This window comes from Bos taurus, chromosome 22, assembly GCF_002263795.3.
Source record: "Bos taurus isolate L1 Dominette 01449 registration number 42190680 breed Hereford chromosome 22, ARS-UCD2.0, whole genome shotgun sequence".
Taxonomy (NCBI): Eukaryota; Metazoa; Chordata; class Mammalia; order Artiodactyla; family Bovidae; genus Bos; species Bos taurus.
This window is the reverse complement of record NC_037349.1, coordinates 17,140,384-17,158,257: the sequence shown is the minus strand read 5'-3', so window position 1 is coordinate 17,158,257 and position 17,874 is coordinate 17,140,384. Positions and strand designations below refer to the sequence as shown.

Below are 17,874 nucleotides of genomic sequence, written 5' to 3'. Positions count from 1 at the left end.
AAAAACTGTCTTGTTGAAACAAAGTATCTTTGTTTGAGCTAACTTAGTTATTTCCTACATTTGTGTGACTTGACATTTAAAAAACCAACAAAACCTGCAGTCATAATGGATTCAAAAGTTCTTCTTTATGGCTGCAATCAGTCATGTTTGTTTATGTCCTTGAGAAGCTGTTGAAGAAAATCTACTTGATTTTTTTTTAACTATGAAAATGCAGAGAAAAATTCGTTTTGATGGCTATTTTTCTTTTGTATTAAAAAGTTTCAAAATGGCTGACCTATTTTGAAATAAATGTCTATCAGTTTGCATTAATAATACTTGTGAAAAGCTGTTGTCTTCTGGTAGAGGCTTCCTTCTATGTTAATGTCTTTTCTTTCTAGACCCGGGAAGATAGGAAGGTTGAAGCCATCATGCATGCTTTTGAAAACTTAGAGAAAAGAAAGAAGCGGCGAGATCAGCCCTTGGAACAAAGCAGTTCTGATGTAGAGATTGCTGCCACCACCTCAGAGACTCCTTTGGGAGAGGAGACAAAAACTGAAGCCCCTGAACCTGAAGTTAGCAACCCTGCTTCAAATATTGCCATCACAAGCAACCCACAGAGTGTTGGAGTGAACACCCGGAGGTCTTCCCAAGCAGGAGTAAGATGAAAAGACTCCAGGCCCTAGATAACTCTTACTAATATCAATTATCTATCTTTTGGAATGGCTAGAATCAGCGTTTTCAGCTTTGCCTTATTTTGCAGTAAATAAGCTGATTTGCTTATCACTTAGCTGATTTGTGGAATTCAGGGAAACAAAATTTGAATAACTAGATACTCTTAGACTAGAATGGAACTATCTACAGTTTCTGCCAGATAAATTGTTGGTGGTGAATTCATAAAGATCTTGTGGTTTCTCTTTGGCCATCTTTGTAGCATAGTTATGTACCTGACCTTTCATAGGATCTCAGAGTAACTCTTCTTTTTCCTATCTTTACCACAAATTCTAAGCCTTAAGCTAAAACCTCAGTATCTGAGGGAAAAACGGGAGGATTTACCTTCCCTGCTAAGAACCTAAAATTTGGTGGCTACTTTCAGCTGACTTTTGACCAATTTTATAAATATTTTTTGGAAAAAGAAGTAACAGACATCTTCCTGTAGCCTTTCTGGCTGGTTTAAATGTATAAATTTTGTAAGGATTACATTTGAAATTAATGTTTGTTAATGCTCACTTTTTTCACCAGTGAACATTCAGAGTGCTTAAAGTGAATAGGAAGCTGGATAAAATATTTGCTGACATTTCTAGTAAGCAGTTAACTTTGCTGTTATTATAGGATATTGCTGCAGAAAAACCAGTCCCCAAACCACCTCCAGCAAAGCCTTCTCGGCCCCGACCGAAGAGTCGAATTTCTCGGTACCGGACCAGTTCAGCCCAAAGACTAAAGCGTCAAAAGCAGGCCATTGCACAGCAGGCAGAGTTGTCACAAGCTGCCTTGGAAGAAGGGGGAAATAACAGCTCAGTAACTCCTACTGAAGCTGGAAATGTAGACAGTTCGGGAGAAAACAGGCAATTAACAGGGTCTGACCCAACCGTGGTATCAGTTACTGGATCCCATGTCAACCGTGCTGCATCTAAATACCCCAAAACCAAAAAGGTAAGTTACAAATCCATCTTCCTAAGTGTAGTCTGGCAAAAGCTGTTCCTTCGTAAAGTAAAAGGGTCTATAATCCTCAGGGGAGAAAAAGCAGTCTACGAATTATTAGATTTGAGATAAAATGCTTAGACACTGAGTCCATGCTGCTACCTTACTTTTGTTCCCATAATTTTTAAACAGAGCTTAAATTACTGATAGCTGAAATCATTCCTCCCATAATGATCATGGAGAGGGTGAGCCCTTGTGCTCTGATGATGCTGTTTTATCTACCTCTGTGCTAGTTTCTAGATGAGTATTGTCTTTGTGCTGCCTCTGGCCTTTACATCTGCAACATCATCAACTGATAGTCTCTTTTTTAACTTAGTATCTAGTTACAGAATGGTTGAATGACAAAGCTGAGAAGCAAGAATGTCCTGTTGAGTGCCCTTTACGTATCACCACGGACCCAACTGTACTGGCAACGACCCTGAACATGTTACCTGGTCTTATCCATTCCCCGTTAATTTGCACCACCCCCAAACACTACATTCGCTTTGGCTCACCCTTTATCCCTGAGAGGCGTCGAAGGCCACTTCTGCCTGATGGCACGTTCAGCTCCTGTAAAAAGGTATGTTTACGTGATTTCTTTTCCTTTTAACCTAGGATGCCTGTAATGGTGACATACCAAACACATTCTCTAGATAAGCACACTCTCCCCATATAATGAGTTAGTTGTTAAGCCACAAATATTGACGCATCAAGAGTCAGTGAGACTAAGGTGGGATGTATACTACATTTTGGTGCTCAGTTTGTCATAGCAAATTTGTCTTTGTGTTCACTGTTATCTTAGCAGTTGGTGACTGGGTAGAAAGGGGTGTTTTGTGTGTGCTCTTGTGATACTGGTTAACATGTCTATTTGTGATTATTCTGTAAGACTGGGCCCCAGGTACTCTAGAGCACTGTTGCACAAGTTAAAGAATGATCAAATTTTGTTTTGGATTAACTCAGTCACTATTATCATTTGATTGAGAGTAGAGGAAAAGTCCTGTCACAACTGACAGAATTCCTGTTCCTTGATCAAATGAGTGTTTATTCCCTAGTGATTATGGAACCTACTATAAAGTTTTCTGTCTCTCTCTTGCTGGTTTCTCTTCTGTAGTTATGTATTGCTTTTGGATCTAGTGGCAGTCCTATTTGATGGTTGTTTATTTTTGGAATGCTTTCTTAATTCCCAGAAGCCCTGCCTATTTTCCAAAGGTGTCTCAAGGACAGGTCACACCCTCAGATCTATAATGTCATTTTCATGTTTCTAGAAGTATAGGACACCCTTTCATTTGGTACCTTTGAGGTAGAGTCTGTTCCCTGGAACACCCTTTTCTCTTATCCTCAGATCTGGATTCAGGCTGCCTTCCTCAGTGTCTGCCATTGCCCTCCTCCACTGGCATCACGTACATGAGGATGCTGCATATAGATTATTTGATGTGATGAAGTCTCCAACTCCAGGCAGGTCTTCCCTGACTCCTCAAACTTAAAGCTTTTCTCTTTTCCCAAAGAGCAGATACTATTTCTTGGGGGAGGGGCATAAAAGATGAACCCAAGTGTTGGGGGATATGGAGGGGAGGAGGGCAGCAGGGATCTGCACACAAAGCAAAGGCGCTACCACTGAATGAGCAACATACACTGAAGAAAGTCTTTTTCCTAATCTTAATCTAAGTGTTTGAGTCACTTACTGATTTATTTAGGGGAAATTCCCAAGTAGAACATCTCCTAAAGAGAAATTTGATCATGAGATCTTTGCCAAAAGGGTTTGTGGGTAATGGAGTAGCATAACTTTTAGGTGTCAGAAAAGAAAACAGTGACATCTTTAAAAAGAAAATAAGAAATTTACTAAAGGAAATGAAGGTTAGGTCTCTGGGAATCCTTTATTCTATACCAAGTTATTTATCATGGATCTTATAAATTATCTGAGAAGGAAAAAAAATTTTGCCATTTAATGACCATTATTGATTAACCTTGGCTTCTCTGGTGACTCGGTGGTAAAGAATCTGCCTGCTTTGCAGGAGACATGAGTCAGGAAGATCCCCTGGAGAAGAAATGGCAACCCACTCCAAATATTCTTGCCTAGGAAATCCCATGAGCAGAGGAGCCTGGCGGGCTGCAGTCCATGGGGTCGCAAAAAGAGTCGGACACGACTTAGCGACTAAACAGCAATAACAATGATTAACCTTATTCTGTAATAATTGGCGGATTTCATTAACTCTGGTATGGCATGTAAAACTAATCTTACCATTACTTTTAGCTCAGTCCCTCATTAAGGTAATAGCCCAGAATCTACGTTTTCAGAGTAGTATCAAACAATTAGAGAAGCTGTCTTTAGTTTAGAGGAACAAGCCAAGAGATGGCTTAATATATATATGAAATAAACTTCTTCCTTTTGTTCTGTCTTTGGATGGACATAGTACTAGACTTCTAGGATGTTAACTGTTGAAGTGTCTTATCAAGTCAGATAATAGATTTTCTTTCTTTAATCCTTTAAGAAGGATTAATAATTATTAATACAGAATAATAAAGAAGTCTAAATTGTAAATAGTACGGACTACCTTCTTGAAATGCTGCCTTTATCATTCTGATGCTAGGTTGTAATCTTTCTATTCCCATCTTACTTTTTTCCAAGTAGCAGAGTTCTGTGAAAATCAAAAACGTGTAGAAATATGACTTCAAATATGATAGAAAATATATTTCTTAGAATTCTTTTTACCTGGTTATGGTTTCAGACTTTCATCTGTATCTCATCTTTGTGTCTCTCCACTGGCAACAGTTAGAAATCCCATTTAATTCATATTCATATTACAGTCTCTGCATGTATCTGACCATCCTTAGTCTTGTTTTATACAGGCTCTGCTCAGACTTTTATCTATTTGTGTCATATTAGTCTTTAAGAAGAGTTCAGGCTATGCATGTTGACACGTAGCCAAGTATCTTACTTAAGTTGAGTCTTTGAAAATTGTTTAAATCACAAGTTTAATATTTGCTGTTAATGTATCAAGATTATATTGCAAAACAAGAATATAACTTTTTATGGGACAAAATTAATGAAATTGGGTCCTGTGTAGAAATTGAACTCAGGTTTATCCTAGATGGAGACTTTTTTAGGCTGGTTAGAAAATACTCACATTGTGTAGAACCTAAGAAGATTTCCATAATAAAATTGTAATAAATTTCTAAAAATCACTCAGAAAAGAATATAGTTAGATAGATGAGAACAACCGTCCTCCATGGGGTTAGTTAAAACAGCATGTATTCCTAGTAGACTTACTCTATCATATCTGATTAAAGGAGGTATAAAGCCTTCATAAGTTTAAGAGTGTAAAGTTGCATGTGTATATTTGCATCGAAATTTTTAGAGTATTTGGCAGAATGTTTTATGATGTGTCTGTAGTTTCTAAGTTAAATCAATTCACAGCTCTTAACTAGCATGTTATAGTGTGTCTTGTTGAATTTTACTTGTTATTTTGAAATGGAAGCATTTATGAGTGGCTAACAAGCCTTTCAGTAGTATCTCTCCTTGTTCTCTCTAAATCTCTGAACTCACCTTCTAGGCATAATATGTGTGGGGCATTCGGTCTCCCATTTAGACTGAAAATGAAACACTGTGCTTTGCGTTGATATTTTATTGTGTGCACTGGAGTGATATTAATCTGTATACTCTGTACATAGCCTGAAATTCATTTGAGCTAGTTCTCACTGAACAGTGTGTGCCCAGTACTGTGCTACAAGCTTTCTTCACATGCACTGTCTCACTTAGTATTCATGATAACCCTGTGAGCTTGGGATCATTGGGTTCAATTTACAGATCAGAAGCTTCGGCTCAGAAGTGAAAGTAACTTGCCCAAAGTTAAGCATCTAGGAAGACGTGCAGCCGAGTTTCAATCCAGGTCTTTGGACTCTAAAACCCAAATTAATTCTTTCCCTTTCCCCATCATAATGATACTCTTTAAAACATTTCTATTGCCCATCTCTGAGCTTCCTAAAAATCTCTTCAATACAGAGTTCCAGAGAAGGAAGAAATGTTCTTTTGACCTTAATAACTGTAGCTAGAACTTGGGGAGAAGGGTCTAAAGTTAATTTATTATCCATACGAGTGATTCGAACTTGTTAGATACAAATAACTGTTGGTGTTCCTTCATTATGGGCCCTAAAATACTGTGTAGACATACAGTAGGGCCAGGAGGAAAGAGTTGATCAAGTTGCTGTGTTCGACCATAAGCTAACCAGAGCAGCATCTTATTCCTTAGAATGCCCCTGTCCTGGTTTCTATTTCCCATTTTGTAGTCATCAGATGCAGAGAATTCTTTTATGGGTGCACCTATTTGACACTGGAAATACATGAAATTAACTTACCTTGGAGAAAAGCATAGTGACCCCACATGAGTCCTGTCATCTGCTCTGATAAGAAAAACTTGTAGTAAGGTATCTATATAACAAAAAATTTTCACTCATTTTCAGTCTCCTGAGCCTAATTTTTCCCATCTATACAAGAAATGCTTTGGACAGGGTGACCTCTGAGGTCTCTTCTATGTAGGGAGTTATAGTTCTGACAGATCGTCTTCACATCAGTATTCTGTATGTGGGAGAGTAAGTTCATTCTTGGTCTTATTTTGGCTTCAGAGACTTGATCAAATCCTAATATGATGTGATTCAGTTGATGTTACCTCTCTTTTTTAGATATTCACTCTCTATCTCTTCATGTTTATACTTTTGCTTTTATTTGGCAGACCACAATGCCATTTACATGATGTAAATGTTTTCTTGGCTTCCTCACATTATTTCCTAAGTTCCTATTAGAATTGCTATCTTTGGTAAAGAGAATATTTACTTACCTGTAATATTGGTTCTCTAAAGGTGTAAGTTACAATCACCTTTACTCTTCCTATTTGGGATATGGTCTGACTCAGAAATTGATGTTTATCAAAATTCGATCTGTCTTGTGTCAGGGCAGGAGAGCCACAGAGTGGTGAGCAACCTACAACTGTGTGAGTGTATCTTAAGAGAACATAATTACAGGTAAGAAATTTTCTCTCTTCCATAGGTTGCATAATCTTACTATCCTTATCTCTGTAGGCTTCCTTTCTGAACAAAGTTTGTTTCCATCATTTTAGGCTCCAGTATTCAGTACAAAAAAAATGTGACTGATTAGAGAGCTCTTTTTGACTTTTTTCCCTTCTTGATTTCTGCAGAAGGATTCTGGTAATGATTTGCATTATTCATGCATAATTTAACCAAACTACTTAACAAGGAGGGAAAACTCACAGGATATTGAGAGTAGTCTTTTTGGAAGCATTTTGGCACTTGTAGTAAAGAGCTATTTATTCTCATCCAGAGTTTTCCTGTGAAACTTTTCTATTATTTCTTCAGATATCCCCAGCACAAGACAGACAACTCTTAAGAGATCTATGTTCTTTTTACACACTTACTTTATGTCCTAGCTTTATTCTGTGTGATCGGAGTCTCTTATATAAACGCTAAGATTTCTTCCTTCTCTTTTCTCATTTATTCCATTCTAAGCAGTATGAAGAGTTAAATAGTAATCATTTTTATTGTTTTTTTTTTTTTTAAGTGGGACTTCATTATGTGTAATCCAGGCTTTCTCAGTTATGCTCCATAGAAGGAATTGATGGGGCAGTATCCTAAAATGCTGAAACACAAGACAAAAAATATTTTTGACTGTGGACCTGAATGAATGTGTTGTATTAATATCTGTCACCAGTTGATATTTAGTGACCCAGTTGATGCATTTAAAATAAATAGGTGAGCCAAATAGTTTTAAATGATTGTTGATAATTCCCTGGTTCTTTTCCCATTATAGCGATGGATAAAGCAAGCCTTGGAAGAAGGGATGACCCAAACATCATCTGTACCCCAAGAGACTAGAACTCAGCACCTATACCAAAGTAATGAGAACAGTAATTCTTCTAGTATCTGCAAAGACAATGCAGGTGCGTATGGCAAACCTTTCTGAATACATAAGCAATGATTACTTTGGGTCTACATTAAAAATTTCACTGAATACTTTAAAAAGTATGATACAAAAAAAAAAAATAGCATTGTTCTCTAAATAGTTACTTTACATCTGTCTTTACAGAGGAAGAGAGAGATCTCAAGTCAGGGATCAGTATTCCCAGGACGGCAAAGAAGGAACTAGACAGTGTACAGATAACAGCAGAAATGGTTTTTAAAAAGGTTAGATATATTTAAAGTAGTAAGTTTAGGAGCTCTGTATCCGTATTTATAAGAGGGGAAATAAGAAAAGATGTGGGGCACTATTCAGGAAAGAATCAAAATTGTAGGTGATTGAGTGGGGTGGGATTTGTTGAAGGGGCACGGGGTGAGTAAAGTAAATGAGAAATTATTATGAATTGGTTGTTTTCAAAAGAGCTTGCACAATTAGTGTAAATTTTTTAAAAGACATGACCTTGAATCCAATTTAAAGTCCTCATATGAATTTTTAAACTGGAGGGTCATGAAAAGTCATCTGGTCCGTTGGTTTTGCTGTAACTCTTGCAGGGGTCTTGATTGCAATTGAAAGCACAGGTGCATGAACTTGATACCAACTTATTTGGGGATAGTCTATTACCAAGTTTCTCTTGGCCAGTAGTATTTTAATTGAAAAGTTCTGTGTGATTTCTGTTTCTTTATCTCTAAATCAATTTTGTGAATATTATGCAATCAAAACAAAATACCAAAATAAATACAGTGCTAAAAGTCATGCAAGTCTGTATCTAACATAGTAATATTTCAAATTTTCATAGAAATCTCTTGTTCATTGCCTAAGTAAATATAAACTTGAACTAAATAAAGAGATATGTACTAGTAATATCTGATTTATACTAAAACTTAGTGTAAGATTATATTTGGAAAAAATAGGCTGCTAAAAATAGGTTTTTTTCAAGTTATTGATTTAGTTTATTTTTCTATCCCTAGACTGGATTATACCTTATAAGTTGTCACATATATAACCTCAATATAATAAAATCCCAGTGTAGAACATCTGGAAGATAAATGATACCATATATTTAAAATACTTTATTCTCTTCACCAGTAATTAGGAAGATTTACTCGAACCAGGTTAATATAACAGATTTTCGTCAATTTTATCAATTTTTTGGCAGCTTTTACAGTACAGTGAGACCATAACAATTGGAATCTTCGGTCTAGAACACATACATATGTATGTGTAGTCTGTGTGTTGTGTATGTTTGTATTTGAGATTGGGAAAGGGAGGCTGTATTAGCAATTCCATGTCTTGACTGGCAAAGATTCATAAGGAAAGTGCCTTCATTATTATGTGCCCTAGTTGGAATGGAGTTAAGACTGTTAGTCACCAACCTTTATTAAAGTTCTCTTGTCTCTAGCATCGAGAAAGATTCAAAGGATACACCTTGCCCTTAAGCAACAACATAAACTGGAAAATATTTAATTGAAACCAAGCAGTACTCAAATGAGCATCTTGGTATATTGCTACTAGTGTAAATCCTGAGGAGTTATTTTTATTTGTTGCTTTGCTTTCTTTGGTTTTGGGGTTTTTTTATTTTGTTTTTCTCATCTCAAAAAGACCAAGGAGATATTAATCAAGAAAGGGAGACAGATTGATACAGTGGATAGACTCCAACAGACCTGAATTTAAAGATCATCTCTACCCTTTACTGGTGCTTACTTCCCTGTAGCTCAGATGGTAAAGAACTGCCTGCAGTGCAGGAGACCAGGGTTCTATCCCTGAGTCGGGAAGATCCTCTGGAAAAGGGAACGGCGATCCACTCCAGTATTCTTGCCTGGAGAATCCCATGGACAGAGAAGCCTAGTGGGCTACAGTCGGTGGGGTCGTAGAGTTGGACGTGACTGAGCAACTAACACACACACACCCTTTACTAACTCAAGCAGGTTGTAAAATATCTCTGAGGCTCATCTGTGAAACGGGTATAGTAATATCTGCCTTGTAGAGCTAATATGAGATTAATGTACATAAAGTACAGTATCGTACCCTCAATAGGAATTATTATTGTCATTATTATACACAGATTTCTTGTTGAACATTTATGGAAAATTTACAGAAATTAATCATATACTAGGATACATTAAGTTCTTTAAAGCTAAAGTTGTGTAGAAATAAACAGTATTAACTCTGCAGGCAAGGGCGAGTATAATGTTCATTATTTGTAAATGATGTGGATATATACCTAGGAGTCTAAATAATTGGAAAAAATAAACTGCTGGATATATAAAAATGCATAGCATTTATTTACCAAGAAAATAAATGAAGAAAAATTTGCATTGCTGAGCTCAACAAAATGAAGAAACTGCCTATGAATAATGGTGGAGACATGTAGAACAAAGCAAATCTGAGGAAAATTTTTTAAGTCTTGAGGAAATAGAGGGAACTTCCATATTCCTTAATGGAAAGAGGATATATAATGAGTGGGGTTTTTTTTTTTTCTTGTCTTCATACAGTTTCCATCAAGCTAGTTTGTTTGGGGTATGATTAAATGATCTTGGAAGTTTATCATAAAAAATAAAGATGAAAGTAACTAAGAAAAATTGAAAAAGTAATGACGAAGAAGTACCTAGCAGTATAAAACTAGTTTCTAATGTGACGCTGCAAGTTGGTAATTAGATTAGTACAGATTCAATAATGGATATATACATGGAACAGAACAGCCAGAAACAGGCTTTATGTAAGTGAAAGATTCTGTAAATTATAATTTTTACTTACATGGGAGATGGGAAAGAATTAGATATTTGCCAGAGTAAATTCTGTGTACATTCACTGTTTGGCTTTGTTTTCTTTTTTTAATTAAAGTTTCTATGTCTTTAGCGCTCTGAACTGATAGAGGACAAAGATAATGGGAGAAAGGATTTGCAAAAATGACAGGGAAGTAATATCTCTACTAGAAATTAGAGAAGATTTATCATGTGCATTTTTAAAAACCTAGTTGTAATTTTTCCAGCTACTTATTGTACAGAAGTAGGTGTGGACTAAAAGTAGAAGTAAACAGTGGACTTTTGCACAGTCTTAGTCATGAAGTGATTAATAATTGCCAATAATACAGAATAAAATGACCTGGGTTTCCATGAATAAAGAAATGGTAGAATTTGTAGTTTACCTTCTATTGCCTATACTTTTGATGAAATACTATACAGTAGCATTAAAATTTTTACTGTTGATTTATCAAATTAACCTCCTAAAAACAGTACAGTACTACTTTTGAATTAGATTTCAGTCATCTGAATCTTGAATCTGTAAGAATATTTATTATTATGACCAAATAAAAGTTTTCCATGGAAGGTAAAGGAGGTTCAATACTTGAAATTTTATTCATAATTTATTAGCCAACCAAATGGAGGAGGAGGGAGTAATAGCGTAGTAAATGTGATTTTAATGATAAATAACATACTGAATGATTTTCTTATTTTACATCTATCTGAAAACAGTTGCCAGGTATACTTCATGTTGAAAAATAGATTAAACCTTTTAAATGGGTTATCAGATTATCCCAGTATTACCATTCTTATTTAACAACATTTAGAATTGTTGTCCAAACTGATTATCAAAAAAAACCCAAAAAACTAAAAAACAATGAGGTAAAAGTTTTGGTAAAGAGGATGTATAGGTTATCATTGTATACAAATAATATGCTTACCTACTTAGAAAAGCCAAAAGAATTAACCGAAAAACTGGTAGAGGCCAATAGGGTAGCTAAATACAAAAATATGTAACATACTGAAAGATTTTCTTACATGTTAGCAATCACATTTAACTAATATATAAGGAGAAATACATCTAATTCACAGTAGTAATGGCAAATAGAGACCAGTGGAGAATAAACCTAATTTAGAAATGTGGCCAAAAAAAAAAAAAAAAAAAGAAATGTGGCAACTCTGTAATGAAGAAGTATAATATAAGGGATTCTCTGGTGGTCCAGTGGTTAGGACTCCACACTCTCATTGTCGAGGGCCTGGGTTCAACCCCATAAGCTGCCAAAATATTAATGATGATGAAGAGGAATATGAATGAGGGCATAAGTAGACAAAAGATCATGCCACAGTGCTCAGTGAGAATTCTCCACAGATTACTCATGAATTTAATACAGCCCCAGTCAGCCTCGGGAAGGGGAAGTATCAGCATAGTTGACAAATGATTTCTACAGTTCATTGACATGAAAAGTATACTGCTGCTGCTGCTGCTAAGTCGCTTCAGTTGTGTCCGACTCTGTGCGATCCAGAGACAGCAGCCCACCAGGCTCCACCATCCTTGGAATTCTCTAGGCAAGAACACTGGAGTGGATTGCCATTTCCTTCTCCAATGCATGAAAGTGAAAAGTGAAAGTGAAGTCGCTCAGTCATATCTGACTCTTAGCGACCCCATGGACTGCAGCTCACCAGGCTCCCCTGTCCATGGGATTTTCCAGGCAAGAGTACTGGAGTGGGGTGCCATTGCCTTCTCTGGAAAAGTATGCTAGAATAGGCAAAATAATTTGGAGAGCTTGAATAGAATAACTGGAATTGTCCAAACAATTTTACTAAAAGCGTACAGAATAATGTTCAGAACTAAACTCAGTATCTAGTAGGATAAATGTCATATTTCAAATCAGTATAGAAATATGATTATTCTATAATTACCAAATAATTTGGAAGAATATGCTAGCCATTTGCCCTGTGAAAAGGTTAGAACATTCTGAGTTAAATTTGAAAATTAAATATGGAGATAATGGGGAAATAGGTCATTTTTATAGTCTTGGGGTGGGGTGACAAAGACATGTCTGAGGCAGAAAATAAAGGAAATAGTTGATACATTTGACTAAATAAATACAAATATAAACTTTGTATAGCCAAAAACGACTTAATAAAATTAAAATATAATTGTTAACATTTTTTTCATTGTAATGGAAATATTTTTATTATGAGTGAAGATAGCAGGTTGTTTATTCAATGTGATTTAGACATAGAATCAGTAAAGCCATGTCAAGAAAGAGATTGAGTTGAAAATACCCCAGGACATTAGTAGTGCATTAATTTGTGAATATGATTTCAAGTTAAGTATGAGTTTCAATATGTGGATGTTTGTTTATATATCTTGGGAATTACATAAGTAAAGGTACAAAACAATAAAAGATAAATTTAACCAGGAGATTTGATAGCTGTGTATGGCAAAAAGAAGAAAAATGAAACTTTAAAAGAAAATTTTGTAAATATAGTATTGTTCATAGAAAAAAGTAGGCACATTACCACTGGCCTGTAAACTTCATAAGGACGAGTGCTAGGTCTCTTTCGTTTAATATATTATAATAAATACTCAAAAGATCTATTTTAAATGAGTAACCTGTAAGTTGATTTGGAGATGGGAGAGTTCATCTGAACTCCGTAACTTTTCTGCAATGAACTTTATAACTTACATAATTGCTTTTAGTAGTTACAGTGTTGGACCTAGCAGTATAGTGGTCTTTTTAAAAGATTTCGCTGTTGAAGACTCTTGAAATATATAAACTTAAATGTAAGTTACGAATCACACGTTTGTTTTGTTTATACCTAGGCACTTTTCAAAAGGAGAAAAGAAAAACATAGTATCTGGAACAGAAGGAAATTACAAATATACTTCTAATCTAGGAAAATTTTTAATTTTTTCGATATCTGAAAGGAAAAATATGTATCTCCAGTATTTTTTGCTTTTATTTCTTCTGTTTCACCCTCTACTGCGCTAGTTTAGTGCTTCATAACTCTTTCTGTGTAACTACTCCATTAACTCCAAATAGTTTCTGAGTGTTCATTCTCATGCTGACCATTGCTACCAGGGGAATTGTTCTGAAGCATAGCCGTGCTGCTGTCCCAAAACTTCTCCTCAACGGCTTGGGAGGAAACCTAATCATTTAACCTAATGATTAAGAATGTAGATGGGAACCAGATTGCCTACTCCCTCTTTAAAATAGGAATGATAATACTAGTACTAGATTTATAGAGTTATTCAGATTAAACCTGCTAATTCACATGAAGCACATAGAATAACGCCTGGTATGTAATAAGCCCTTAAAAGCATAATTTTTTTTCTCCTTATGCATAGCAGTATGACCACCTCCGTTGAGGTTCTTAAATTTATATTAAACATGTTTTATGTATGTTTTCTTTTTCTTATGCTTTCATAAACCCTTTTAAAATAGAATATATTTTTAAAAGTAAAGTATATGATAACCATTTTCCCCCACATACCTAGTTCAGTGGTTTCCATGTAAGAGGTACTAAACAAATAGAGTAAACGAATAAAAATAGATATTTCCTTTGAGAAAGTGAGATAGGTGCATTGCCCTGAGTAGTCACTAAAATTTAAAGCATGTTAACTTTCTTTCAAAGTGGAACTAAGAAGTCCACCGGAGGAAGTAGGATATTCCAATCAGAAAAAGAGTACCAACCTAGTTTTTGAAAATGAGGTTTACATAGAAATGATTTCACACTTTGAAGCACTCTAAAACTAAGTACTCAGTAAGGATCAGGTAATCATGTGTAACTCGCTCCTGCTGAAGCAGAAATATTAGGTAAAGAGCTTCTAAAGAATGGAAAAATAGATAAAAGCTTGAAACTGAGTTGGTGAACCAACAATTGAACAGAGAGTAATTTTAACACAGACACAGATTTGAGGGTTTTTTTAGAATGTGAAAAATATAAATTTATGTTTTCTACTACAAGAGATTAAATTAGCTCCAGGGATTAGTTATTTAAAGTGTCAGATTCATCTGATGAGTTTTTGGGAGGTTAGGGAGTTTTGAGAATCACTTTTAAGTGTGGCAGTTAAAGAACCTTTGGGCTTTTGGTTTGATTGCAGGAGATAACAGTGGGATGAGGCAAAAGTGGAGTTAGGAGCCATTGTGGGCTAGAGATTAATGGCTTCACTACGAGTATCCCTTTAGGCTGTAATTTCAAACCTCTCATCCAAGCTTTGTACTTCACAGACTTGTTGAGCCCATTAAAGAAATGGAAGTCTCGCTATCTGATGGAGCAGAATGTCACCAAGTTACTGAGGCCTCTTTCTCCAGTCACACCACCCCCTCCCAATCCAGGCTCAAAGAGCCCCCAGCTGACCACACCTGGCCCATCTCACCCAGAAGAGGAGTGTCGAAATGGATACAGCCTCATGTTCTCACCAGTCACATCTCTTACTACTGCTAGTCGCTGCAATACTCCTCTGCAATTTGAGGTGATTTGGGTTTGGTTGTTGGGAGTTCTGAATATGAAAATCATCATTTGCACCTCCTCATTTCAAATATAATACCATTCCAAATGTTTCTTTACCATGTTCTTTGCCCACCTTAGCAACAGAATGGGAAACCTCAGGGTCATTGTGACCTATTACCTGGTAGCCTCTCATCTTGGCAGTCTCTATACTTCCCCAAATAGGAAGAGTACTCCCACAAGTGATACTCATCTATCTTTTGCATGCGGTTCATGAACCTCCATACCTTTAGGTGGTAGTCTTGCTAGACCTTCATCTTTATCTTTACTGTGTGCCTTGGTGAAAATTGGCCTCTAGCTTCCTAGTAACCATTAAAATGACACCAGCCTGAGAGTGCAGATTATAGTGATTGGTTGTGCCTCCATTTCTTGGCCTTTAAATCAGTGAAGTGTCTTTGTTATTTTGCATTCTCTTTGTGGCCTCAGTAAACAGATTTAGAAAGCATTGAGGTATGGTTTATGGCAAGTTAGGATTTTCATTTCCAGGTTACTTTCCCTTCTTGTAATAACGTGTTAGAAATGAGAAGTAGAAAGAGGCTAGCAACATGCATTTATAAAAACCAGATTTATTGCTCACTCTCTGGTCACCTGTTTCAAAAAGTTAATTCTGAATTGCGTTAGTGTTCAAGTTTGAGTGATAGTAGGTTTATTGAATAGAATCCATGTGAGTGCATTTAAAAAAAAAATATTGCATGTTGCTTTGACTTCTAATTAAACAGACACTGTTCCTTCTCAGAAAAATTTGTTTTGATGACTAAACACAGCTTGCACTTCTCCAGATGTCTTGTTTGATAAAGGTGAATGTTCTAATCAGTGTCATCCTACCTGTTCAGTTTTTAAAAGAGGATGGGAATTAAAAAGACCTGAACCTTTAAATAGCTAACTCAGAAAGGTAACTAGCAACCTTGAAAATAAGAGGAAGCTATATTCTATGCCTAAACTACTTTTGGAGCAAACCTTTTTCTGAGAGGGGGGATAAAAAACCTTCCTGGTCATATTTGATTTCTAGGGAAGTTATCCTTTACCAAATTCCCTGTGACATTCTTTTAAGACAGATAGCAAAACATCTGATATGGGCCCTTACTAAGTTTACTTGGATCTAATTGCAGTTGACTTTTCATTTAGCAGCTGAAGTTTGAGGGTAAAATTTCATGAGAGGACATTCTCCCTGTCGGGCAGTAGATTATAGGAATAGAATTTCATAGTTTATTATATTATAATTAAAGGTAAAATTAGAAGGGGAGTTGCCTTCTAGAACAGACAGGTTTAGCACTCAGTGCATACCCTACCCCTTGTAGTGTTTTGGGTAACTATGAAACACTATGCAAATGTAAGGTGTTTTTTGTTTTTTTAAATCAGAGATCATTTTAGTGATGCATAGTCTAAGCATAATGTTAGAACACCAGGAAAGAAAGAAAATATTGTAGTATATTAAATAACTCATCCCTTCAAAAAGTTGAGTGCATGTTTTCACTATTTTAGTCTCATGATTTAACTAAGAAAATTTGGCCTGTTTCATCAGTGCAAAAAAAAACCAGATTTCATCATCCTGGCTATCTTTATCACCATTTTAATTGCCATACACTTTCCTATATTCTAGTATGGGGAAGTAGGGAGCCTTATTTTCACCTAAGACTGTGCCACACAAATAGCAGAGAGAGATGGCACAAGTAAAGATCAGTTTGTTGGGGAAATAATATTTTTAAAAGGAAAAATAATCTTCCAGAAGAAAAGTGAGAAATGCTAAGAGGATGAGTTGAAAAGACATGTAATAAAAAAACAAGATCATGAGAGGGAAGCATCAAAAAAAGAGTAAAGCAGCATTGGGAGGGCAAGCTTAATGAACCCCTTCTTTCCACCAAAATAACCTTTCCCTTCCTGCCTTGAGAGCCATACCCCACTATCCATCCCACACATACAGCACCCTACCAAATGAAATTATTAACAGCCAGTAGCCCTGCTGAAGCAGCCTCATTTCCTCTGCCACAGAATTGTTCAGCCACCCAGGCCACAGCTATCTAGAGGCTACAACATTAGAAACCCTCCTCTTTCCTTGTCACGGCTACCACCATCATTCCCTGCTTTCCCTGCTTTTTCCCTCCATATCTTCCTATCCAAACTCACTGCCCAGTTACTATTTCACTCAGGAGTGCTGCTTCAGGCAAAAGCCCTAAGGATAAGCCCTTGTTCGGGACCAGAGGCTTGAAGGGTACACATCTGCCTTTTTTTTTTTAAATCCTTTTCTCTCTGTTCCTCAAAGTACAGTGGATTATGTTATGAACCATCTAGCCTGTGAGCTGGAGAATCCATCAGTCATAACTCCTGCAACTGTCATTCAAGAGGAACTGACCATCTCCCTAGCCCTGGCAGCCCCCTGCATGCTAAGCAATTCCCCTGGGTAAATATGGCAGGCCTGAGTCACACAAGAGAATGAGAAAATGTGACGTTCAGAAGAGGGAGTGGGGTAAAGAAGAAAGGTGCCCTGAAGCATGAGGGATGAGTGATAGGATGCCTATCAATAACAAATACTACAGGTTACTAAAATCTCATCTAACATAGAAAGACATAATGTAACAGTATAAAATCTCACCAATTTAACTCCTGTTATCCGCTTGAGATGTTTACTTATAGCATGAAACATAACCAGTTTATCCTTAAATGCTTTCAGAGACACCAGGAAGCATTTTAACAAGTCATTCTGTCCATTGAGATGGTTCTGCATTTAAACATTTCCCTTGTGCATTCTTATCCCTCTCCCTGCCCCACCCCCACCCCACCCCCCCAAATTTGTGGCTAACCATCTATGCTTGCTTTTGCTTTATTTTTTGTTTGTTTTGTTTTGCTTCTTTGAGTAGATGAATAACAAGATGCTTTTCCCTCCTCTAGAACATATCCTCCCCTGAGAGTTCCCCTGCGAATAGGCCCGAGTCCCTGTCACCCGAGGTAGTTATCACACCATCTCAATCACACTTGGAGGCTGTGAGTGAGTGGGCA

At 36.4% G+C, this 17,874-nt stretch overlaps 1 protein-coding gene across 14 annotated transcripts in view; it reads left to right on the top strand.

Annotated features, from left to right (window-relative positions):
* Positions 1–17,874, top strand: part of SETD5 (SET domain containing 5) — a 79,234-nt gene that overhangs the window by 51,350 nt on the left and 10,010 nt on the right. For 9 of the 14 annotated variants that reach the window (XM_059879737.1, XM_010817492.4, XM_015459436.3 and 6 more), the window contains 6 exons: positions 378–635; positions 1,309–1,629; positions 1,994–2,236; positions 7,475–7,604; positions 14,601–14,845; positions 17,767–17,823. In XM_059879737.1, coding sequence (XP_059735720.1) covers positions 378–635; positions 1,309–1,629; positions 1,994–2,236; positions 7,475–7,604; positions 14,601–14,845; positions 17,767–17,823 — 1,254 coding nt within the window. The remainder of the gene's footprint in view (positions 1–377; positions 636–1,308; positions 1,630–1,993; positions 2,237–7,474; positions 7,605–14,600; positions 14,846–17,766; positions 17,824–17,874) is intronic. The other 5 variants (XM_005222488.5, XM_005222487.5, XM_059879741.1 and 2 more) reach the window with 1 other exon arrangement.